Source organism: Peromyscus leucopus, chromosome 15, assembly GCF_004664715.2.
Source record: "Peromyscus leucopus breed LL Stock chromosome 15, UCI_PerLeu_2.1, whole genome shotgun sequence".
NCBI lineage: Eukaryota > Metazoa > Chordata > Mammalia > Rodentia > Cricetidae > Peromyscus > Peromyscus leucopus.
In genome coordinates, this window is record NC_051076.1 from 22,921,506 (window position 1) to 22,948,757 (window position 27,252).

The 27,252-nt window shown below is 43.1% G+C and overlaps 1 protein-coding gene across 4 annotated transcripts in view; it reads left to right on the top strand.

Annotated features, from left to right (window-relative positions):
* The window catches only part of Pld5 (phospholipase D family member 5), a 329,510-nt gene that overhangs the window by 240,737 nt on the left and 61,521 nt on the right, over positions 1-27,252 (top strand). For all 4 annotated transcript variants that reach the window (XM_028865531.2, XM_028865532.2, XM_028865534.1 and 1 more), the window contains one exon: positions 1,867-1,994. In XM_028865531.2, the coding sequence (XP_028721364.1) occupies positions 1,867-1,994 (128 nt within the window). The remainder of the gene's footprint in view (positions 1-1,866; positions 1,995-27,252) is intronic.

A 27,252-nucleotide genomic window follows, 5' to 3' on the forward strand; every position in this document is an offset into this window, starting at 1 on the left:
CAGATATAAGTAGTTAAAATGACGTGTCTATGGTAGGATTGGTCCTTCATCATATATGACTGGAGTCCTGATAAGAAAAGAAACCCAGTAAAAAGATAGCATGTGACAGGCAGGCAGAATGAAGTGCTGTAACCACAAGCCAAGAGCACCTGGAAGCCAGGCAGAAGGAAGAAAGATCCCCACAGGTTTTAGGAAAGAAGCATGGCCCTCCTCATACCCCTGAGTTTGAACTCGTCTTAGGTAGTTTGACATGATTTGGTTTAGTCTGGTCCGATCTAGTCTGATCTATTCTGGTCTGGTCTGGCTTGGTTTGGTTTGGCAATGCTGAGACCTGAACAGCCCAGGGGTCATGCAGACCAAGCAAATGTCCCACTATTACACTCACCTCCAGCCCAGTGCTGGACTGCTAACTCCCAGAACTGAGAGTTAGCAGTTGCTACTGTGTTTTCAGCCACTCTGGCACGGTAGCTCTGTGGAAACCAAGACCATCTTTCAGGAGTCGCTCACCCGAGTAGCTGTAGTAGAAGCTGTGCCTCTGAGCCCTATGTCCCCTCACGGGTGTCATGGATGATGACCTCCTGTGCTGATATTCAAATTCTACCATACTGGTAGCTCCTCCCCTGGGATCTGTCGCTCTTCCTCGACTGGTCTTAGGCCAGGATAACTAAAAGCTAAGGACCGCATGGACTTTGCTTCCAGAGTGGAAAACGAAGAAAGAACTAAGTTGTTGCGCTCTCAGAGGAATCTGTCAGGGTGCTCCTGTCCCCACAGGTCATTCTTTTCACCCTTGTCTCACAGAGCCAGGAGGCATAGCTTGTGTTTTTCCTAGTGAGAGGTCGAGTTCATGGTGTAAATCACCCTCTCTCTTGTCAAATATCCTGGCAGTATCCTTATGCATGCCATGTTATGGATTCCCGGTAAATCGTGATCCTGACAAGGAAACATATCGGTGAGATATGTCCTTCTCATTAATACTGAGTATCTGAAGGCACAACAACTTAGTTCATTAGATACATCCATGCACGTCTGCTCTTTTAAGAGAATCACCTTTAATACACTTAACAGGCCTTGCGTCAGAATGAACTAATGTTGTCAATGCAATGTCATTGGGATGGTGACGCTTTAAGACATGACAGTGGATTATACCACATTCGGATTAAATCGTCACATTCAGCTCTTGGGGTAGTTTTTTTGGGGGGATTTTTTTGTTTTGTTTTGTTTTGTTTTATTTGTTTGTTTGTTTGTTTTGGTTTTTATGACCATCTTAGTGACAGTTTACTGCTCCGGGTTCCATCTCATTAAGACCTGGATAATCATGATTTGAATTAAGAACTATTAAATAAAAGAGCCAGAAGAGGCTAAATCTAAATTGCACTATGAATACAGTAAGTGGAGAAGGAAAGACAATGGAAAGAGGAAAAGAATGAAATTAGGTATGGGAACCTAAGCCAGGTGTCTTCCTACCTGGACAGGTGCGATGGTGAGTGAGGCATTCTTTTAAAAATTACAAATTGTGTTACCATTATCCCAAAACAGTAAGAAGGAGCTTGTACTACTCCTACCTCACCGTCCAGATAGCCAGAGGGTTTTCATGCTGATCTGGGTGACTTGAGAAGCCATGGTCTTATCACAATGTACAGAGCCTCCTGTGCGTAGACATGGGCAAATCCTTTTTCTTCTTTTAGGGTGAGGAACAAAGTAGCATCATGAGAGCCTTCACCACCCCAGCCCTATGCAAATACCTGGCTTCCCCAGGTCTCCACTGTGGTCAGTACAGCCCTGGGTATTGGTGCTTATAGATGCCTGATTGCCAGTGGGTGCATGGTCTGGGAGCGGAGGCTAACTGGTATCTGCTTGCCTTTCTAGGAGCCGAGGTGACATACATGAACATGACCGCCTACAACAAAGGCCGGCTGCAGTCATCCTTCTGGATTGTGGACAAACAACATGTGTATATCGGCAGCGCAGGTTTGGACTGGAGATCCCTTGGACAGGTAATCTTCCCACCATATCTAAATTCAACAGCTGTGGCCATCAAAATGTCTGCCTCCAAAGAGTACTCAGGTGCCTATGGCTTTTTGTTGTTGTTGTTTTTAATTTAGGATGCCAAAGACTGAATTCAGCCCTACTCTCTACCATTGATACACATTCCCAAATCCAGTGTTTCTTATGTTTAACTGTATGGTTTAATGTGACAAATAAAGACAATTAAGAGGTTTAATGTGACAAGACAAACCTTTGCTCTGGAGAATCGTTTTATCAGATAAACAACATAACTACCATTGGGTCAATGCCTTAGGAACTCAGATGCTACTGTCGTCATCTTCAGAACAAATTACATGTAGGTTGTAATACCCAGATGTGGTTCTTAAGGATGATACCACACCATCAGTGAGACAGGGAAACATGCCAGCTCAACATAGAACAGTGTGATTTAGGACAAAAAGCATGTGAAGTATTTCTGTAGACAGTCTTAAGAGGGAAATATTATCATCTTACTCTTCACAGCTAATTAATGTCAAATATCTTGAAGATCAATTTAGACACTCCTGTAATTTTCATATATTTGTGCTTGCCAGGGCTTATCTATAGAAGATTGTAAAACTATTGTGTTTCCATTTGTCTATAGGAATGGAAAGCTCCTAGTCACTGGGTGCCTAGGGCACCTGGCACTCATACTACAGAGCCCACACATGCCCATCCTAGCTGGGTTTTGAGTGAGTGGCACTAAGGGGAGACAGCACCAAGGTGCTAGTAATTCTCTGCGACCCATGGAAAAAGTTGGCTTCGTGTGAGATAACTGGAAATGGGAGCTCATATTACTATGGCCTGCTTTGCATAGTAACCATTTGCCTCTCTGATTCCATTCTTTCCTTCGCCTTCTCAAACCACTGCCCTTCCTCCTCACTCTCTCCATCTGTTTCTCATACTTTACAGTGAGGCAGAAAAGCATGCTCAGGTATAGAGCAGGCAGGCATGCTCAGGTATAGAGCAGGCAGGCATGCTCAGGTATAGAGCAGGCAGGCATGCTCAGGTATAGAGCAGGCAGGCATGCTCAGGTATAGAACAGGCAGGCATGCTCAGGTATAGAGCAGGCAGGCATGCTCAGGTATAGAACAGGCCAGCATGCTCAGGTATAGAGCAGGCAGGCGTGCTCGGGTATAGAACAGGCAGGCATGCTCAGGTATAGAACAGTCAGGCATGCTCAAGTATAGAACAAGTCAGCATGCTCAGGTATAGAACAGGCAGGCATGCTCAGGTATAGAACAGTCAGGCATGCTCAAGTATAGAACAAGTCAGCATGCTCAGGTATAGAACAGGTCAGCATGCTCAGGTATAGAACAGGCAGGCATGCTCAGGTATAGAACAGGCAGGCATGCTCAGGTATAGAACAGGTCAGCATGCTCAGGTATAGAACAGGCAGGCATGCTCAGGTATAGAACAGATAAGCACTATGCAAACAGCATGTCAGCAAACCAATTGTTTCCCTCAGCACTGACAAGATGGTATATATCAAAAAGAAAGCTTAGCAAGTGTGTTATTGTTACCTTAAGGAATAAGGCAGAACTTCCTCTTGGAATAGTATAACCAAGAGCAAACCCAAGCTGGAATTCTCCACTTCTCTTCCTGTGCCATCCATCTGTCTGAAGTCTATGGTTATCAGCCTCTCTGTACTTTGTTGTGTGTCTGAACCGTCCCTGTTGCCCGTCTGCTGTGCCTGTGTGTTGTACTACTGTGTCTGCTCTGTGTGTCTGTGCACCTATCTGTATGTCTGTCTGTCGTGTCTATCTGTGTTGCCTGCCCCTGTATTTGTTGAACAGCACAGAAAACAGATGGGGAAGGAATGAGAAATCCTTTACAGAAATCTCTCTAACAGAGTTTTAGAAGGAAAGAAATTACTGTCATCTGTCTACATCTGCATATCACTTCCAGCATTTATGGTGGATATTTGTTTTGTTTAAGGTCACTTTCAACCCGTTGGCTGTTTTCAGCAAATGATTACTAAAACCCATGCAGACACACATACATTATTCTGGGTTGGGGCATGGAAGAGTCTACAACTGAAGATTAATATGCATTTAGCTTAGGCTGTAAAATCTGATTACATGGGAAATCCAAGGCACAGTAAGGCTGATTACATTGTTTTGCTAAAGGCAGGTTAGACTTTACATAAGCTGAATACACAATGGAATAGCAGTTTGCATGCCAGTCTTAAGTGATCTCGAGGCAAACATGGCTGCAAGTCTGACAAAAGCTCACTCTCCTCCAAGGCAAGAGGGGTTTTCACAACTCAGCTCTATCACAACCAAGATGTATTCTCTAGTTTCAGTTTTAGAAGACAGGTACAGTCAGGAATCTAGGTTGGACTGTTGTTGCTAATATGACAGTCTCACACCCCAGCTATGGATGGGAACTCTAAGAACTCCCTGGAGAGGAAGACACCACCAAAGAAAACATTACTTATTTTATATCTATTCAGGAAATTAAAAAGTGCTGTCTAAAGAATTGAAAATTGTTCTGAGGAGGTTAAAGCAGGAGGGTGTGTGTGCTGATGGGAAGTATTTAAACCATTTGATGTTCCCCATCTGGGCTTTCTTATGGAAATATGTGTTCCTCTGCTGGTTGTAAATTTACTAGCAAGTTAAACTCCTTGTAGATCAGAGATGTGGGCCAAGACAGGAGCAGGTTTCCAAGAGGCTACCACTTACATGCCAGACACTGTGCTGGTGAATATTTTTAAAGATCTTATTTTTATTTTTAATTTTGTGAGTATGTGTATATGTATGTGTGTCAGTGTGTGTGTGTGTGTGTGTGTGTGTGTGTGTGTGTGTGTGAGTTAGTATATGGAGGTGTCCAGATGAGTGCAGGTGTCCTAAGTCCAGGGACATTGAATCCCCTAGAACTAGAATTACAGACAGTTGTGAACTGCCAGGAACCACACTTGGGTCCTCTGTAAAAGCATTGTGTGGACTTAACCACTGAGCTGTCCCTAGTCTCTGTGATTACTTCTTCGTTTGTCATAACAATTTAATGGTAGATATTATCTCTATCTTCCTTTTATGGTAATCTCAGAAAAAAATAAAACATAAAGAACGTGTTCCTGCCCTTTCCTCATTCCAAATAATAAAATACACTCTAACCTGGCTAGGATCGCCTCTCACAGTCTTAGATTAAGAGTTATATCAGCCAAATCCACATCATTTATTTCATTCTTAGTGATTTGGAGCATTCATATCAATCAACCCAAAGTCACACTTTTTTTTTTTTTAATCTTATGGCTGCTAAACAAAACTCTGAAACTTAAACAAGTTTTGTTCCTATGCTCTTAGCCTTTGTCCCCATGTTCCACCTGGAGCAAACTGCACTCTTGATAGAGGTGTAGAGGAGACACCATCTAGAAAAGAGGAGGGGGTTTAAGATTCTGTCACGTGAACATTTACTCTCCATGGAGTTTCCCTGCATCAGCTGCCACTCACCCAGGACTCCTCTCTTACTTGTGTCTAGTCCTCCCTCCTCCTCTTCTCCACACCTGAGCACAAACACTGCCTCCTGCCCCGGGCCATCTTTCCCACATCACTCTCAGTTCAGGTGCCGTGTTACTGTATGTGAGGAGACCCAGTAATAAACCACCAAAATGGCTGGTTCATGGTTGGGGGAAGGTTCTTGTTGTGGATAAGAGGAAGAAAGTGTCTAAAGGCGTTTGGAAGAGTCAAGAGCAGAGAGCAAAAGAAGAGGACTGAACATGGCCAAGGTTATCTGTTCGAGAAGGGAGGGTAGCGGGAGAGAATAGTGGAGACAACAAGAAAAGAAAACGGTGGGAAAAGCCTTGCCTATAGAGAAAGCACGAGCTGAGGTTGGAAGGGCCAGGATGCTCCTGTGGAGGCTTTGGAACGAATAACTGGTATTACAAACAGGAACTGAGGGAACTGGGAGGCAGGCGTGGACTTTGATATGCTGGTAGGTGCCACAGGCATAAGTCAGGGGAAGGCCATGTGTGCCTTCTCAGCCGAGGCAAGGGAAATGATGCCTTTTGGCAAAGAGGAACCTTGGCTTTTATCTAACAAGAGGAACCTGCTTCAAGAGTTCCCGAGGAACCTTGGCTTTTATCTAACAAGAGGAACCTGCTTCAAGAGTTCCTGAGGAACCTTGGCTTTTATCTAACAGCCAGAAATCCTTCTATAGCCCAACTTGAATTGAACCTAGACTGTCATTTCTGGTCCTAAAACCTAACAGCGACTCTACACTATGTCATCTTCAATGAGTGTTCCTCTCAACCATAATACATCTTCCAAGACTCAAGTTCAGCCGATGCCATCAGCTTTTGAAGTTTTCCTGTGAAATCCATAACTATTGCTTGTAATGATCATCTTAAATCTATGCCAAGTCAAGGAAATAGTAGAGATGGTCTTCAACTTTCATGCACTGTGAGCTTTGCCTGGCTTCTGTCTAAGCATGTGAAGAACAAAACTCATTCCATTTTCACTATTCTCTTCCTTGTAAAGAATTCTGCCATCACTTCATTCCACAAAGGAAGAGACGCTATAGGTCAGCTTGAGGTCATGTGACCTTCCAGGAAATGGTGAAGCTAAAATTCAAGCCTATGCCTTTTAAGACTAAACTTTTCGCTTTTATTTGACCTTGCCCACCACTCATTTTTAAAAATCAACTACACTTAGCAAAAAATCTTGTTTAACTCCTCCACTGTTGCTGGGAATGTAAACTTGTACAACCACTGTGGAAATCAGTATGGTGGTTTCTCAGAAAATTAGGAATCAAACTACCTCAAGACCCAGCCATCCCACACTTGGGCATATACCCAAGGGATGATGATTCATACCATAAAGATACATGCTCAGCTATGTTCATAGCAGCACTATTTGTAATGGCCAGAACTTGGAAACAACCTAGATGCCCATCAACGGAAGAATGGATGAAAAAATGTGGTACATATACACAATGGAGTACTACTCAGCAGAGAAAAACAATGAAAACAATGAAATTTGCAGGCAAATGGATGGAACTAGAAAAAATCATCCTGAGTGAGGTAACCCAAACCCAGAAAGATAGTCATGGTATGTACTCACTCATAGGTGGATTCTAGATATAAAATAAAGAACAATCAGACCACAACCCATAGAACCATAGAGGCTAAATATATAGCATGGAGGTCCCTAGGACGACTGTGGCTTATAATAAATTTCAGTTTTACTCAATTATTGAAAAAAAATAGCCAAATGAATGGAAACACATGAACTATGAACCAAAGGCTGAGGGGCTCCCAGCTGGATCAGGCCCTCTGAATAGGACAATGAAGTTCCTCTTTGGATTCCTGAGTGCTGTGTGTTCCCTGTGGCTGTTGCTGAAGCCCAACATGGCAGAGACCTATTGGGCCTTCATGAAAAACTCTCCCCTTCTGATGCCAATGAGGACTGAGAGCCCAATATGGCCAGCCTTGGCAAGCATTAACATAAGCCTAGGAGCTATAGCCATGCGGTTGGATTCTCCAGAAGAAATTGAAGTATATAAGGAACAACACGCTTATGGAGAGCCTACTTGCAGAGAATTGTGAGATGCACTCTTTATTCTGTGTTGAATTTCTAAAGCAAACATGCTCAGGTCCATCTCAATGCTTTCATTTGTTCTTTATATAAAAGTGATTTTTAAGAACTAAAAAAAAAAAATCTTGTTTACATTACTTCGTTGGGGTGAGAAAAGTCAACAACACAATTCTGTCACAAGTCCTGTTCCATCCAACAGCAAGCCCTTGGTGATGTGGGAGCTATGGGATATGGCAAACTCCCTCCATCTCTGGGTTGGATTTCAAAGACCAGGAGGCTGTGTGTGTGTGTGTGTGTGTGTGTGTGTGTGTGTGTGTGTGTGTGTGTGTGCTCGCATTTGCTTCTGTATTCCTCACCTCCTGCTGTTCCTTCAAAGACTCCCTTAGAATTCCTGCCCATGTGGAGTCCTGTGGGAAGAAAGAGAACACCCCTCCATACTTCCTACTTTGTGAGCACCTCAAAACACCAGGGAGGAAAGGAAAACTGCAGCAGGAACAAAGGGAACAGAAGGCCAGCCAGTGAGAGAGGCTGAAAGGGAAGTTCACAGCAGTCTCCAAATGCTCTGGAGGCGGGAAGCTGAAATGGGAGAAGCTGGGCGGAGGTAGGGGGGTTATGAAAATCAGGCTTTTAGAAAAAGTTGCATTTATAATCTTTGAACCATCCTTCTTAGCTTGGAGTTGAAAGGTGGGATTCAATAGGTCCATTGACATCAAGAACCTGGCAAGTCTGGAAAGGAGAGAGATTTAAATAGTGTTCTTTAATGGAATGGCAACAAACAAGAATAGGCCTATTTAAACCCTGAGCATGCACGCATTTTCATCTTAGCTACTTTTTTTTGTGTGGAAGGAATTAAAAGGTACATGTGAAGATAAGTCGGCTCGTGGGCAGGAGAATGTGGGGACGGTGAAAGCAGAGCTTCAGTGAGGAAGACCCCGAAACTTAGCAACCTGGATCTGTGTGATAGGTTGGATCACGAGCTTTTCCAGCTTGGAGCTGGAAATGAATCTGACAGTGACTTAGTTTCTAAGATGTATCTTACGAAGGTTATTTTAGGGACATGGTCCTGGCCATTGTCTGGGAAAAGGACTCTCACACCTAAGATTGAGAAACTATGGGTTTCCCTTAAATGGGTCTCTTCACTCTCTTCACAGAGCCTTCCATATGCTAATGTCCTCCGAGAGGGTGGGGAGGATGCAGCCCTTATCACATCTGGTTGGGTGACTTTGAAACACTTTTCATGACCAATGATCCTTGTAGCCTACGCGTAGGGACACTGAGGCAGGATCTGAGTTTGGAAGCTGGTAGATCATTTACCTCTGACCTACAGAGATCTGACCTCTGTAACTGTAGAAGTTTCATAGCCACAAATCAAAGCAACTGAATCAAAAATATTCATTACAATTCACTTCTAAATGGATTATAAGATTTTTTTCCCCTTATCATTATTCCATAAACAGCACAGCAAAGCAACAACTACCTACATAGCATTTTTGGTGCATTTTCAGAGCGTTGGGGATTGTTAGTAAACTAGAGGGTAGGGGTAGATGATGTCAACACTGTGGCATTTTATGCAAGGGACCTGAGTATCTGTGGACTTCTGCATCTCACAAGAATACACCTCTCCTATTAGTTCTGTTTTTCTGACTGAACTCTGACTGATAAGGATGGTGAGTAAGAAGTGGAAGATGTGATGGAGAGAGCTGGCAGAGTGGTGTCACAGTGACTAGTGGGCCATGAGACATGAACCAGAGTGAGCAGGTGGCACTGTTCCCAGCACCTGGAGCTGGGCCACCAGGAGAGGACAGCACTGTCAATGAAGACAGTCTGTTGTTGGAGGGAAGTCCTGATGCCCAGTGGACTGTTGGGAAAACAGTAAGGAGATGGACTGATGTGGCTGTTTGTAGCTGGGACACTCGACTGGCCCTAAAGATGCTGATTTCATCGCAGCTGCTGTTTCCAGCAGTGGTCCTTTGATGGACGATGACACGAGTCACAGTCCCTCACTAAGCCTCATCCCTTATTTCAGCTGTCCCTATGGCCTGGAATTAATAATGAAAATGTCGCTAAGACCTAACCAGTCTCTGAGTCCCTCCTTTGTGTGTGATTGTGTAGCGTATGTGTGTGTGCACATGTGTACATGTGTATGTGTTGCAGGACAGAGATCAGTTGCAGGTGTTGTTCCTTAGAATGGCATCCACCCTTGGGACAAGGCCTCCCCTTTTTATCTGGAGTTTGTCAATTAGACTAGTCCTGAGAATCCACCTACCTCTACCTTACCAGCACTGGGATTACAAACACATGCTACCAGGTCTGGCTTCTTATGAAATAGATTCTGAGGGATCAGAGGTGGCACTGGGGTCCTTCGTGATCACACAGCAAGCAATTTCCTGACTGGCCCGTCTTGCCAGCCCTTGAGTCTGTCTTCTTCCTTTTTGTTTCCATTCCGAGAAAAGGTCAGAGGCAGCGTGCTGAAGCTCCCTTCAGTTTGCCGTGGGCAAGGATCATGGTGCAGGCTGCTCTGGCTTTCCCATTTGGTGCTTGCACTGAGTTGAGGTTTTTCTTAAAATTGACAAGCTCCAGAAGGCGTGCTTCAGCTCCTAGGGAAGGGGTGCACCTGTGATCCAGACAACTAGTTATCGAGACCAAAATGCAAATGAAAGGCAAAAGGTAATTCAGCCGCAAATACAGCAGGGAATAATTAATACTCCTTAGAAAACATTTAACAAAGGAAAGCAAATAATTAGCTCTTCCTTATTGGTTTAGAAATTACCTGTGCAGCTCAGAAAGGCCGTTTTTGTTTGCACGTACGTTGAAAAGTGAATGAGGAGGTGGAACTCCCTGCTTTTAATAAAATATATGTATTAGGAGACTGTGTTTTCAATAACAAAGCTATGCAAATTTTCTGCAATTTCTATAGTGGCAATTCTGCAAGTAGTATTATTCAAAGGAGCATAACTAAATCTTTTCTTCTTGTCTCCTATGGGTACTGTTCCTACAAAGTCACTGAATGGTCTCCTGCCTCCATTTATGTGGTGACATGGAGGAACAAGAGATCATTTCACTTTTCTCCTGCCCTTCCTAGCAAAAGGAACACCCACAGCATCATTTCTGAGTAAAATTGATTTCGGAACTTGTCTTCAATGCCATGTCCACCTTCACGTTCTCCATCTGTGCTAAAGGGCATGATCGCCTGAGGTCTCCTAATGTGGCTTATCTTGAGATGTCTGTCCTGGTCACTTTTTAAAAGTTATTTTGTTCACTATTATTATTTTGTGTGTGATGGATGATCATGTGTGCCATGGTGTTTGTGTGTGTGTGTGTGTGTGTGTGTGTGTGTGTGTGTGTGTGTGTGTCTAGGTCAACTTCATGTGGTCTGTTCTCTTCTTCCATCTTTACGTGGGTTTCTGGGATGGAACTCAGTTCCTCAGGCTCACACCATCTGGCAGTAAGAACCTTTACCTGCTGGGCCATCTTGTTGGCCCCTGATCATTTTTTTCCCTAGATATTTCCTGGTTTAAAGGTTCTCCTAAATTATGATTCCCTTGAGTTCAAGTAAGAGACTTGCCTTCAAACCAAATTCAACTCCCCCTCCTCCCCCACTGTGGACTTTTTCCTCTCATCAGTCAAGCTCCAGGCTGCTGCTAAGTTTCCTGTTCACCAGTCTTGCTCTTCATGTTGGTTGTTTCTAAGCTGTTGCTCTGCAGTAAAGCACAGAGGCTGAAGTCAGAATGGAAACTGGGGTTTTTTGTTTTGTTGTTTTTATTGCTCTTGTAGCTATATGGCCTCGAGCAAGTTGGGCCACTTCCTTGAGTTTTCATTTTTTTCATCTCTACAGTTGAACTAACCATAATGTTCTATGAAGTTGCCGGGGAACCAGATGAGTTACGCAAACTTACCTGGCCCCGCAGCTGAGGCCTGAGGCCTGTGAATAACCTGTGGCCATTGAGCAGATGCCAAGGAAACTGGGTTGTCTCAGCCAACAAGGAATGTCGGTATAATGCTTGTTTCGTGTCATCAATGATGGTGCCACTGATCTCTCTCACAAGCACAATGGCCTTCTTAACAATACAGTGTGAGGAGCAATGGTACCACAGGGCCAAGGTCCACTGGCTATGACCCGCTGAAGGCTTTAGTGCCCTGCCATAGAGCTTTATTTTGTTAGTTACAATGCCCTGATAATTAAGCAAAGTGAAACAAATAGAGAAAATAGAGCTAAAACCATAGTTTTTGGGAAGTAGACTTGGGTTTTCACATAAATCAGACAAGTGTTCACAAGAGGAAGTCAAGGGGGAATGTGGACACACTGGAGGCAAGTTTCAAGCTGCCTCTGGATGTGGAGGGTGTATTGTATACACTTTCTCTATCATTCTTATGTCAGAAGCAAAGACAAAAGCAAAGGAAACTGAAGTCACTGAAGATCAAGCTCTGGCCACTGGTACTGACTGCTAAAAACGCTGGCTCCTGGCAGGGACTGTGGCAGCCAGTGGAGCCCTGGCTGGCTGCTCCAGGTTGTAAGTCAGAGTTCCAACTTTCCGTGTGGCCTGGCTGTTTTCCAGCTGTATGCTCAAGGTCAGAGGAAGGGTGACAATGTCCTCCTAAGCACTCACCCCCACCCACTGTCTCCCTAGGGGTGGTTTCTCAGTCCCTGGTAGGTGTGTAGAAGCCATACTGAGGACCATGATAGATGTCCTCTGAATATACTTAATGACATGAAATCTCAGCGCCCACTCAGTGCCTGGCACATACTGAGTGTTAAGAAGTATTGATGAATGCATGAATGCACGTATGACTTCACAAAATAGAATGTCTTTAGTCATCAAGTAAGTCTTAGAGCAGAGAACTGAAATTAAAGATTGGAAATTTCAGGGAAAAGTTATTTCCGTGAGTAGAAACAAGAATCTTGTGACATACACACACATACACACACACACACACACACCAACTTACACCAGTTAAGAGTGTTACATTACAATCATCATCAAATCCTCCAGGTCTTGATGTGGGCTTTTTAGTGTTATTTTCATGAAGAATATTCTCAACCATTACAAGAGCCATGTCACAAATGTTACCAAATTGATACTGGGTACTAAATTGGCTTTGGGGGAGGGTGACTGCTCTGTCACTAAGTGTAACATAAAGAATGAGCATATCTGTGCATGCTCTTTGGATAGAAAAGTGGTGGCATTCCAAATCCAATTTCTGTGAGTAGAAACAAGAATCTTGTCTCACACACACACACACACACACACACACACACACACACACACACACACACTGCTTCTATTAACAAACTTTTTTTCAAATGTTTCACTGAGTTTCTTTGAAGGCTTTATCAGACCCAAGCAATACATCTATTTTAAAAGCTATATTATCAGTGATTCACTTAAGTTAATTTTATGACCCATTTTCTTACTTTCTGGCTTTAATATTTAATTGGAAAAAATTCTTGTTCTTGATACAAAATTCTTCACTCACAGAACAGCTAGAAGGCTTGCTCTGCAGAACAGCGAACTCTCAGTGCTGCTGGGCATTCTCTGACTTTGAAAGCTATCTAGCCTGGCATGTGCAGCAGCAAACAAGAGGCCCTGTCTCAAACAAAGGGAAAGGTGAGGATTATAAGCAAGTATACCCACGATGGTCCTCTGCCTCCACATATGTGCTCTGTTATGTGCCTTAAAAACTAGTCGATGGACTGTTTACCACTTTTACAATTAAACCTAGAAACATTATACACCTTGAATGTATCCCTTATACAGGAAGCATATTTATACTACAGTATTTGAAATGTCAGTTAATTTAAATTCAATAGCTTAATTACATACAGCATAAAAAGCATTCAGAATGTATGTCTACATCTATGTGTTTGTGCATATGAATGTGTGTGTGTGAATACACGTGTATGTATGTGTGTCAACCCAGGATTATACTTGCCAAAGAGAAACCCAGGGCCTTGGTTTTTTGGGAAGAGATTATCATCAAATATTTTTTTAACCTCCTGAGTCTCTAAATAATGAATGTTCTTCACCTAGGTTCCCAAAGGCCTGTGTGCAGAAGACTTGGTCTTCAAGTTAGAACATGGTGGAACCCCTAGGCAGCAAGGCCTGGTGAAGGCAATAGGTTACTACACATACATTTGAAGGGAATCTTGGAGCTACACCTCCTGCTTGCTCCCCTTTGCATCCCAGGTGCCATGAGCATCTTGTTCTACCACCTGCTCCCTACCATCAGGAGCCCCTCACAGGTGAACCCAGGGTAGTAGGACCAACACACAACCCACTGAAACCATGAGCCAAAACATGCTTTCTTCCTTCAAGTTAGTTATGTTGGAAATTTTGTCACAGTGACCGGAAGCTCAGTATCTTCCACAGGAATAAGGCTGACTGAGACTTGGGCCTACAGATCATCAGTGCAAAGTGGAATTCAGGTCATCTGCCTCAGCCTTGGGGCATCACTGCTGGTCCCTATAGCCTACTAACAATGACTGAAGACAAGACCCCAATGGAGGCCTTGCCCTGCTTTCACTATCTAGAAACAAAGGCGTAGGATGTTCCCAATATTCTCATTAATACAAAGTCAATGGTTTTATTTACCTCTTAGTGAGTATTTTTAAATGTAGGGATTAAGAAACTTCATTCAGTTGCTTCTATCTAGATAACACTTTGGCTAAAAAAAAAAAAAATAACAGTATAGGTCAAACCATTTTCACAATCTTTTGCCTGTTGCTTCCTGCCCTGGCCTATCTGGTTTTCCTTTATTTCTGCCTGTCCCCTTCCTATAAGAATTCCATCATCCCCCTCTCTCTTAGCCTCCTCACCTCAGTCACTTGGGTTTCAACCCATATTGGGTTTTGCATTGATTAACTCTTGCTTTCTAATCCTTATTTATCAATTTCCAAATTAACTCTTTGACTACGTACGTGTCAGATGACATGATAGTTATTCTTGCCATTCTGTAGTCTTCTCAGAGGAATATTTCAGTTTCCCAAATCCCTGTGATGCCCTCTTAGGGTATACCTGAGTATAACTAGGTGTACCTGAGGTATTTTACCTCAGGCAGACTCCTCTTGAGATGCAGACACACATACACAGAGGGGGCTGGGAAGGTGACCCTAGGTCCTTTTCTAAGTGTAGAATTGCCTTCCAGAGTCTCAGAGATTCATCTCAAACAGATCGAGAATGGCAGCCTGTAGATGTTTTTGTTTTCAAGTTATTTTTAGTTAGTATTGTCATTTCTGTAATGTTTGCACGCAGCACTAGGAAAAACTAAGAAGGATTGCCAGAAGAAAGGCAAGGCTTACTGTTTCAAACACAGAAACAAAAAGAGGTGGAACTAAAGGACAGAAGAACATGGCTTGGGGACATTTTCTAAGAAAAAGAAAATCATTTAGGGGAGCTTGTTTCTCTTCCTAATTATCTCAGAACTCTCGTAGACAGCACCCTTCATCGGTGACAAGCTTCTGCCACACACAAGTAATAGGGTTCACTTCAGCCTGTGCATTTTATTCTTGAATTTCTCTTAGACATCTCCCTCAGTGTTAATTTCAAGTCTCCCATGCCTCTGATTAAAGTCTGGGATGCATGTTCTCATAGACTCCAGGAAAATAACAGAGATCCATACTGTGGCATACATGAGCATCCAGGGCTCACGCCATCAGAAAACAGGAAATTGAAGAGGCTAGGCATTCCCAGAGCTACTCAACCTGTTCAGGGATACAATGGGCTGCTGATACTTAACTGGAATCATAGACTTTTCACGGAGAAGTGTAGCATTGAATCCTTCAGGTTCCAACTCACCACAGATGCACAGAGAAGGTATCTAGGGTTACATGTGTGAATTTTTTATAGCAGTTCCACAGTTTGACAGCTTCTTGGAAGGTAAAATGTAGGTGAAATTCTATTACAGCAAATAACAATAACTACATTTGTGGATTTTGTACAATTCCTTTCATGTTCATTTATCTGATCCTCTCAAAGCCTATGACAGCAACAAGAACCTTTGTCACAGTCTTAGGGTCACAAATGTCCTAAGAATCAGATGCTAAATGGCTAGCCCGAGGTCATGATATCAAGGAGTAACTTACACGGTGATGACTGCTCTGGTCTCCAGCATGGAAAATGAATGGTGGTAGCTTAGTGAGAGGCACTTAGACTATTGGCTTACTGCTCCAGTTTTTAGGCAAAGAGTAAGCAATGAGGCAAATGCTTCCTTTGTTCCCAATTCCAGAAGCAGTTAATCTGTGAAGCTGTGGCCATGCCTCTGTGTAATTCGCAAAGTGAGATCCTCAGCAGAGAGACTGTTCTAACATAGCTTACCTTCTCCAGGGGTATTTTCTGTCTCCCCAAAAGAAGCTATTAAAACCTCATGGCACTTTTCTCACCACTTTGGACTTCTACCCACAAAGCCTCCCTGAGTCCTCAAATGTGCCCCAAACAATATTCAGAGTGTATCAGCTTTCTCTTACTGTGGCCAATATCTGCCATAATCAATTTACAAAGAGAAAAGTTTAATTTGCATTTTGAATTTTTCTAAGGGCAGTAAAATCAAACTTTTGCCAGTATGCTGCCAAAGAAGGGGTGGATCACAGTATGCAACTGGGCTGAACTGTATACATGAATGTGGGGCTAGGAATTTATACCTTGTAAATAGGGTGAGGTGCATCATTGGATGGACAATTGCCAAGATGAGCTCTGGGTACACTAAACTGGCCTAACAGAATTCTTCCTAAGTCCAGGTCAAGGATTCAGACAAGGGTATAGGTGGACTTCATTGTGTTCCATGGGGAAAGGGAAGCATTGTTAAAATGGAAGTATCAGGATTCCTGCAAAAACACCCTGTGCAAGGCCTGAGGCCAGGGTCAAGGAGAAGAAGACTTTGCCAAAGTGAGGGTGGGCGGGTTGTGTTTAAAGTCTGGTCAAAAGGAGTTTGTCAGTCTCCAGGAACAAGGTTATTTTGACTCAAAGTTTTATTGGTTTAAGTCCATGAAGGGTTGTTGCCATAGTGACACAGAACATCACGGGAGGTGGGCAAGGTGGTAAACAACCACGTCATGGATAGCAAGTACAAGACAGGAAAAGAAAGACCAAGGGGCCACACAAGTTCAATAGCATTTCCTCAAATTCCTGAAGGTCTTCTGCCAGATCTTCCTCCTAAAGGCCCTACCTCACCCACTCTAATGTAGTAGGAAACAAACCATTGACACATAGGCCGTAAGGAGATGACAGATTTGAAATCACCTAGGAGACACACCTCTGGGAGTGGGTTGGTAGACTTGCCAGAGAGTTTCAACAGAGGAATGTATACCCTCCCTGAATGTGGCAGCACAGCCCACGGGCTGGGATCCTAGACTGCAGAAAAAGAAAGCCAGATGCAGGCCAGCATTCCCCGCCCTCTTCCTGCTCCTCTAGATTTGAGGGGTCCCAAACTTGCACTTCCTTCGCCACAAACACTGCCATGCCTTCCTGGTTGTAATGGACCGTGACTTATTGAACCATGAGCCAAAATAAATTGTGTCCCCCTCAAGCTGCTTTCTGTAGGGTCACAACGGTGACAAAAGTAACTAATACATGAGACATCCAAATCCTAACTATAGTAGTAAGAATTTGTAGAGAAAAGCCAGAAAATCACTTCTACTTTTCTTCACTTACGCATTTTATCTAGACCATGACTGACATTGGAGATTGCTCTGTCTGGAGAATTACCTATCAGAGCTGTACTTTAATTTTTGAGTGAGTCGGCCTATAAGTATAGAGCAAGAAAAAGTAAAAGGACAAATGGCAAGCAGTGGGTAGAGAGCAGAACAGAGCACATACAGCAACCAGAAGCAATAGTCTTGCTCACCCCACCATGGAATACATAATAGTGACCTCTATTGGAAATGATTTACTTCCTAGCTATTCTCAAAGAAACAGCGTTTCTAATCCTGTTCACCTGTTTGCTCTTCTCCTTCCTCCTTATCACAGTGTCAGGGATCCAGGCTGTTCCAGGCCAAGAAATCTAAGAGGCCCTTGGATAAACATGAGTCTGAGACAAAGGGTTCTGCTTTGTTCTCAGAGTCTGCTCACCGCGAGAAGCACAAATAGCTCATGACAGTTTACCAACATAATTTATGTCATAGAAATAAAAATAGACCAATAGAAAAGCATAGCATTGATGCTAATGAACTTAGAATTTGAAGGAAGAGTCCAGCTGCGGAGGAGATAGCTGAAGGAATGGGGTGTGTCTAGACTGACACCAAGAAGGGAGTAGACAGACTGTTGAGATAAATGGTGATGGACCAATGGAAGGGACAGGATCAGTTTTGTCTCTCCTGTTGTGAAGTGGGGGCCCTCAAAGGATACAGGACACAAACTTGTGAGATGGGAATTACCACTGATGAAGAGATGGCAGAGCCTGAATCCCTGGAAGAATGAAGGACTTGTAGAACTTTCCTAGCCTGGCTTATCCAGGAACTTAGAGATAGCGAGTCCCCGAGTGACCAGCGCCAACACAGTGGGTTGAGGGCCAGGAAGGGTTTACACATTCCTACATCTCTTTTTCTTCCTTGCCATTCAGGAATCTGTATTCCATCTTCTCCCCCACCCCACCCTGAACCTTCAGTAGCCTCAAGAATGTCAAGAACGCCATCTACGTGCCTTCCCTGCTTCAGCATATCTTCCATATCATGTGACTCTGCATTGAAACCATCCGATTCCTTGTGGATGTTTTCTTACTTTTGAAGAACTTCCCCTCCCTAAAAAAAATGCTATGAGTAGACACAGCAGGAAAGTATTTGTTTAGTCTCCCCTCCTAAACATCTCTCTTGCAGCTTTCATCAGAAGTGAAGCAAAGGGTTTAGATCAAAATATCTGAATTGTCTGTGATTGGGGGAGTGAGGCATGACTAAAGCTAGCATGTGGGGAGAGAGGCTGGGCTCACAACCTTCTGGGGAGGCAGGTGGTTGACCGCACAGATGGACTCAGGGAGGGCCATGCACTGGTGATGTCAGCCTCTTAAACCAGGCATCTGGGTGGCAGGGGCAATTTTAGACACTTTAATTTTAAGATAACCTATATGGAATGCAAGCAGCAGTGCCATCTAAGCAGTGAAGTGACATGCTTAGCAGTGAAGGGGACAGATGTGCCACTGGGCGAGTATGCTGGCCTTGCACCGTGGCAGAGCACTGTGGCCTGTCCACTTGCCAGCTTCCTACCTCGTCACACCTTCTAATAGTCTCTGTAAAGGCATTGGCAGGCAGGCATGGGTCTGTCTTTTCTTGTCCACTCTTTCCTTTCCTCTCTGCTTCTAGCCCTGGCTCTATATCACACACACACACACACACACACACACACACACACACACACACCCAACATCACCTCATCCAGTCTATGTCTCATTTTCTTTCTCCTTTTCAAACTTTCTCCGGTTTGATTGTTTTTTTTTTTTTTGTTTTTTTTTTTTTTTTTTTTTTTTTTTTTACTGTATTAAGGGTGCAACCCAGGACCTAGCACATGCTTAACAAGCACCCTACCAGTGACCTACATTCATCCACTTTTCTTTTTTGAGAACCAAGTTAGAGCCTGCCTTCTCTATGTCCCAGCTGTGAATTTTGCTTTACGAGCTTCTATCTCTCATCTTTTCCCAATCTGCTCTGTGCCTTTCTCTCCTTTCCCAGTATCCAAGTTTATTCCTTTCTTCACAGCCATTCTCCTCTTTCTTTCTTAAAATAAATATCTTTGAACTCCCTTGAACATGTACGAAAATTATATTTCGTTTCCTAACACTAACCATAAAAAGCAAGGAGCATAATGCTTACAGCACCTCCAAGAAAAAATGTGGGCACAACTCCTGCAGCCTGGGCATTGCTCTGGTCATGGACTCCTGGCTAAAGCCTAGAGCAGCCCTCATCTGGCAGCAGGCTGGTAATTCCATTAGTGCTGGTACATCCTATTCTGATCTGTCATCCCTCACATTTCCCTGTTGAGTAAGATCACTTGTCCCCTCTTCACCTCCATTGACAGTTCACAGACTCAGAGCATTTCACAGAACTGCCTCTGATTAAATCCTGGGAAAGCCCAGCAGAGAATCAGATTCAAGACTGTCTTACGTCTAAACCTCAGGCAACATGGCTGTTTGACTTCTTCACACTCAAGAGCTTCTGCCCAGCTCTGTAAGAACAAACACCACCAGGCATCTTTGGTCTTTGAAGTTTTAAGTAAATGAGTAGATGTGCCCATCCACAGGGCACAGGTTGAACAAAGGCTTGTAAAAGGCACTGCTCTCTGCTTGCTGCTCACATGGAGGTGATTAGGTTGTGGTTGTGTCCTGAGAGTAGCCACACCCCATGAAGGAACACAGATGAAGTCTGCAGACCAACAGTGGAGGACCAGATAGAACGCTGCCCAGAGAGACCCAGAACGGCTTCATGGCAAGACAGGTCTGACTTTGTAGTTGCATTCTCATGATGAAACTCATTTCTGCAGTCTCCACTCAGACACCTCTGACCTTGACCTCCTTCCCCTTTCTCCCTTGTTTCCTCCATCCCTTTCTTGCTCCTAGGCTTGGCACTTCCTCCCATTGCCATAGCTCCTGCCTACATGTTGCATCATTTATCCTGTGCTCCCCAGCACCCCTTCAGGGCATCCCTCCTAAGCTCCCCAGCTTGCTCATCCATCATTCCTGGTGCTATTACCTAATTTCATATTCATGCCCCTTGCTCGTCAACCTCAAAGAGGTGGGTTGTTTCTTTCTCACCAGTGACATGGCCAGTGTAACTTTTGTGAGAAAATAAAAAGAAACCCACTCAAGTTCTAATTAGGGGAGGTGAGAAGCCCTAAAGGGGCTTGCAGTGGATTTTCTGATAAACAGTTCCCTTCCTAGAATCTCTCTGTGATCCAGGCAAACCTTGTGCTCTTATAATTCTCCTGTCTTAGCTGAAGATGAGACAGGATTTGGGTCATGGCCATTCAGAAGATAGCTACAGCTTAATTCTTCCTCATCACCTCTACAGCTCAGCTCATCACTGGCTCCCTGTCTCTTGTTCCAACATCAGTGCCTCCAATACCCACAACAGTGACAAACCAAAGATGCTCACTGATATGCAAGCATCCCTGCTCAGTATCTAAAGAGATTTCTAAGATTCTATGGCCTCTCCCTCTCTCCTTTGCTGCCCGCCTAGCACAGGCAATGTCAAACCAGTTCAGTCTCTGTCTTCTTGTTCTGCCTCCTACAGTTTAACATTGCTACTTATGAAGGACATTTCTCTTTATTTGACAGTCTGCCCAAGATCTGTGTTGGGGAATAATATGTGACTGGTTTCAGCGTTTCTATGTGCTTGAGAGGTGCAAACTAATTGTCAGTTACAACTGCCTTATTAGAATTCAAACTGGTCCCCTTAAGTGGCTATGTAAGTACCACCTCTAAACCATTACATGTGTGTAATTTGTGGAACAGTCTATGACCCAGGTCACAGTAGCCGGCTGCCGCTGACACAGCAATACAGTTACTGGTCAGCCAATCCTGGAGGGCCAGCAGCAGTGCAGACCTCCTCCTGTCTGCAGCCGCCCCCAGGTCAGGCCCCCAGTAGTTCTCCATTCAGTGGTTGACCATCACACTCTACGCCCATGCTGCTGACATCCAGCATGTCACCCCTGTGCCCAAATTCCTTCCCAGCTCTAAATTCAATTGTAACCCCAAACTTCTGCCCTCACACCCTCCACCTTATCTTGACCTTCCAAATAAACTCGGACAAAATTTTTTATCCCTCTCCTTCCCTCACTGCCATCCCTGTTTTTGCACGTTGTTCTTCGGCTATTTGACTTCAAAGCTGGGGCCATTTTTCATTTCTCTCTCCCCCTCTCCTTCCTAGTCTAGACGTACAACTCCTAAGTGGTAGGAAGTCTTCACCATATATTCCACAGATAGAGTCACCTCACTCATGTGTACACCAGAGTGTGGCATCAGCCATCTGAACCTCATGACTTGGTTGCTTCTGGCTTCTTATCGTCATTAATTCCAATCTCTATTTGGAGATCATATTCCTAAATTACTCCACCGTCTAGCACTCAGACACTTCCAGGAACTCTCCTCACCCTGACGTGCAACATTCTCCTTGGCTTCACTCCCATCCATCAAAAGCTCTTCCAGTAATTTCTATGGTCCCACCCAGCAGCCAACTGACATCATTGACTGTTCTCCGAACAAGACTTAAATTTCTCATTCTGTGTCCTTTTGTGCATGTCTTTGTTCCTGTTTGGTGCCACCCCTCACCCATTAGATATTCAAAGATGTAAAACAGGGAGATAAATATAAAGATCAACTTATAGTGTCTAAAAAAAAGAAAACTATGCATGTAAGGGTGGTAAAATGAATAGCATCCTGTTTACTTAAACCATGTGCAGGCATTAAATATTAAATATTATATGTTCAGGACATAGTTAATGAAAACTCAGTTTTCAAAATTGGAGGTACAGAAGGATATCTGAATGTATAATAACATTAATAGTGTGCATCTCAATTATCAATGCATGTCTACAAATAACAACAAAAGCTAGTGTAGGCTTGAAGAGATCCAAATTTACTCTCTCTCTCTCTCTCTCTCTCTCTCTCTCTCTCTCTCTGTGTGTGTGTGTGTGTGTGTGTGTGTGTGTGTGTGTGTGTGTGTGTAAGCTAGAAAACAACTTCAACATCTCAATGAACTCTTGGTGTCATGATTCCTGAAGTACTGTCCAACATTTTTTTTTTTTTGAGACAGGGTCTTCAGAGTTCAGTTGTTTTATGTAAGAAAAAGCCCAAAGCCATATCATCCCAGCTCTTTCACCTTCATCCTCATGTTTGGGCATTATGTTCACAAGAGAGAAGGAATTTCATCTTCCAGGAAGCAGATAGTAAGAAGGCTGCTAGTGTGCAAGGGAAAGAACAAAGTGTCTCCTCAGGGTGTGACTCGACCTGGTTGACCTCACTAGCCCCTACTCTTCCCTCCCAGGTTCTTGGACATGTCTAACTGGAAAAAAGAGGTCATGACTGAACACTGAAACAACCAACTAATCACTCTTATCTGGATATGAATGGGGAATTAGCCCGCAGAAAATAGCTAATCAGTTAGAGTAGTAGAAGATTTTGCATGTGTAATTTTTATACAAGCAAAACAGAGAAAAGAAAATTTTACTTAAAATGTTAAAGAAAAGAAACTGCCCCCCTGTCACACTCTTATCACAGCCTGTCATAAGGCCTCATTTTAATAAATTATTGTAGATTTTCTTTCTTTTCTTTGTTTTTTTTTTTTTTTTTCTTTTTGGCCTCAAGTAACATGTGGAAAGAGAATAGATTTTAAATGAGAATTCAAATTGCTTGTGTGGCCATGACAAAATGACAGAGCCTTTGAAGAAACTGTTTCCTGATCTACAAAATAGGGGTTCTCTTATCCTATGGGCTTTTGTGGAAAGTATGTGGAAATTAAATGGAGAAATGTCAAGGATGCTTAGTCATTTCTCAATAGCTACTTCTCTTCCTCACAAGAATTCACAGAATACAGTATTTGTCTCATACTTCCTCTCTGTTGCCTTCTATGGTAGCTGGCAGTGTGGCTGTAATTCCTCAGCTTTTTCCTGTGAAGATAATGATATTATTATTTTTATTGCCCATAGAATACAAAATAGCCTCTAGCCCTCAATATATGACCAATAAATAGGTTAAGGTTGAGTTGCTATTTTATTAATTGAATTATCCATTACAGCATAACTGCCAGGCAACTGCATAGTTCTTTCCTCCATCCTGGGGGCTGCACCATGGATGATGAACTGGGACTGTCACCAGGCACCTATTTCTGGTTGATCACCAGGAGCAGTGCTGACAGATGCTGGCTTCCCAACACTCATCAGGGAGCCACAGGGGTCCTGGGTCTTCTGGAACACTGTCAATACCACAAGCTGGGAAGACTGTTTTTTATTCTTTCCAAGAAATATTTTTAAAAGGGGAAAAAAATACAATTGCAAGTTAAATTTAAACCACTAACTTAAAAAAAAAAAGTACCCAAATGGCTTCTTCTTTTTCAGTTTGTTTTAGTGACAGAAGAAGTATAAATGGAAAAGAGATGCATTAAAGTTCTATTTAAGAGACTGAGAGCCCCTGGGAGAGCATGAGTCCGCCTCTCTGACAAATAAACAACTTCCTGTCTATAATCTCTTTAAGCCGCAGGCAATCCTTGTGGTGCTTTCTTTTTGTATCTGGCCATCTAGAAAATAGCCTTCAAATCAAAATTATAAAAAGAATATGTATTAGTCACCATTGTTAATATTATCCAAAATAACTTATGTGTGTAATCTTGTTCTCTTCTAGAAGTTTCTAGTTGGATGCATTGATAATTACTTTGACCAAGTTTCATTCTCCCTTACTCTCCAGCATCACTGTTTTGGAAGCCCTGGGCCTATGGTAGGTTCCCATGGCATTTGAGAAATTAAGCATTGCTTGGGTCAATGGCAGTGTGAACTGATGTGATGTCATGAGGCCAGCTGGGATGTGCTCTCACCTGCTTCAGAAACATACTGTAATGAGTGTATGTGTGTCTGTGTGCATTCCACATGACATAAACATGGACAATAAGGTCTTCATAAGTCATCACTGTCTGGGTCTTCAGCTCATTGTTTTAGGAGATAGGTTCTAAGTCAAACTACCATACTTAAGAATCCAGCTTCGAGGTAGAAAAGGAAAAGTGGGAATTGGGGACAGAAGTCTTTGGACTGCTTGGAAGTTCTGGTGGTCCGCCCCAGACCTGATTTTTGGATGGCATCACAAGACTGTGTTTCCTTGCCCCCACTAAAACAGTCTTGTCTTCCATGCCCAGCCTACTCCACCTTAACATTCCACTATTCTCTGCTAGAGCAGTGGATGGTGAATGCCATCAGTGAAGAGTAGTGAGTTTGAAATTTCAATTTAAAAAATCCTTTACTCCTCAAAGTTAAAAGATAATGTATAGATGTTTGAAACTACATACTTAGTCACCCTAGGACATTGCAGCAGATCCACAGAGACACCGTGGATTATTTAAAATCTCTAAAGCAAGTACAGCAAAAATTATTGCTGTATTTGGTCACCCTAGAATTCTTAAAGTAATTCATCATTTTAGTTGCCTCAGTAAAGCTTCATATCAACCATTGTTGGTAGAAATTACAATTTTTACTTTTACAACTAAGTAAAGATTAAAATAAATCTAACTTGAAAAGTGCAGGGTAGGCCAGGCTGTTCTAGAAAAAGCTTTCTCAGTATTGATCAGAATCATCATTAGCCAAACAAACACACTGACATTTCAAGCTTGTCTTGAGACAAGCAATTATCCATATATTGGGAAAGAAGATGAGATGGAAAGCTAAGAGTCGATTTTGACATTTACTTTTTAAGGCAACAGTTGTCAGCCCATGGGTTGTGACTCCTTTGAGGGTCGAACAATCCTTTTGTAGGGGTCGCCTAAGGTGATCAGAAAACACAGCTATTTACATTATGTTCCACAACAGTAGCAACATAACATTTATGAAGTAGCAACAAAAATAAGTTTATGCTTTGGGTCACCACAACATGAGGAACTGTATTAAAGGGTTGCAGCAGTAGGAAGGTTGAGAACCACTGTTTTAAGACCATGGAAGGCCATTAATGATAGTTCATGTTGACTTTATGAATGGCATATTTTGAGAGCTGACATTAAAAACAGTGTGCTGAAGACAAAGTAGTCATTGATGCTTTAAACCCCTCATTGTGAAGCATCTTCACAAGCAGTGTTGGACTCAGTGATGAAGACAATGTCTGCTCTTTACAATGATGCCGTACGATAGACTCACAAGACACCTGCATGCAGTTTTACATTTTCTACATATTAAAAAGAATTTAAATGTTAAATAATTAAGCCAGCAAGATAGCTCTGAGGCTAAAAGTACTTGGTCCACAAGCCTGACAACCTGAGTTTGATCCCTACAGTTCACATAATGATGGGAGGAGAAAGCCAGCTTGGCGAAGCTGTCCTCTGAGCGCCACACATGCCACATAGTATATATGGCCCCTGACTTCAGCCACAACACACATACATTAATAATAATAAAATCAAAGATTAAGAGTAATTAATATTTTATTTAACCCAAGACATCAAAAATATTAGCATTTTAGATGTGATCAATATGAAATAGTTCATTTGACATTTTTACTCTAAATCCAGTGTGTGTTTTATACTTATAAATACTTAGCTCAGACTAGGCCCATTTTAAGTGCTTAGTAGTCACATGTGGCTACTGGCTGCCACATGAGAGAACAGCTCTAGAGCTTGGCTCTCCAAGGGTGGTCTACACAGCACCACTACAGTGGTGTCGATGGGAACATCCTCAAAAACACAAAATTCTCACAGCCGTCTCTGTCTGACCTGTTGAATCTCCATCTAAATTTTCATGACATTGTTCAAGTGTGTATATTAAGGTTTGAGAAGCACCTTCTTCTAGAGCAGTGGTTCTCAACCTTCCTAATACTGTAACCCTTTAAAACAGTTTCTCGTTGTCTTAGTTAGGGTTTCTATTGCTGTGAAAAGACATCATGACCACGGCAACTCTTATGAAGGAAAGCATTTCATTTGGATGGCTTACAGTTTCAGAGGTTTAGTCCAGGATCATCACTGAGGGTGGCGTGCAGGCAGACATGGTGCTGGGTGACTGAGGAGACATTGACACCAACCTCTGACACCTACATTCACACATACATACTTGCACGCACACACACACACACTTGCACACATGCACACACACACATACAGACTTGCACACAAATACAGACTTGCACATACACACATACAGACTTGCATGTATACACTTGCACATGCACACACACACACATACATACATACACACACACACACACACACACACAAGTGCACACCAAAAAAAAGGGGGGGGAAGAAAGAAAAGAAAAAACAACAAAAATATCATGGTGATGTCTACCCCATAAACATCTTCATGAGAGAAGATGTCTCCTCACTGGCCCTCGCTCACCTGCCTTTGTGGCTCACCTCACAGGGTGTGCTTGTGGGCTATACAGAGCAGTTACGTGAACATTTGCTTGTAACTGCTGAGATATTCTCTTCAGACTCCCTTGAATACCCAGCTTCCAATGCTAGACATAGTGTGAGCTAAGGAGAGCCCCGTCACTGTCTCAGTTCTTTCAGTCCCACAGGTTATTTCCCCTGGCAAGCCATTTTTCTAAACCATAAAACCACGTGTGTCTCCTTTCTCCCCCTGTGGCAGGTCAGTGGCTTTGTGATGGGACCCAATTCAGGACTTGCTTTCCGAAGCCAGCCATCATTTTCGTTTCTCTCTGTAGCAGCACAAATTCTACAACATGGCAGCAGATTGTAATTCTGTGGAGATAACGTTGTGATTCCGGTGTTAATTAATGCGTTCATAGCTGGCAGCAAAATATGAACATCCTGCTCACGACACAGAACAGTGGAAATGGAGCCATCTTGTCTTCCTTGAAAACTTATGCTTGAGGAGAGTTGGGGAAAATCAGCAGCAGAGCAGTTATAGGAAAGTCCCTGGAAAGAAAGCGATGGCCCTAGAATGAGTTCATGGAGAAAGATTTCCATTCTGCTGGCTTCGTTTCACTCCTGGATATAGTATTGGACCTCATGGGTAGGGATGCTGTGTGAGGACTTAAGGACTTGGGGTAAATGAGAAGGAATCTGCTCTGC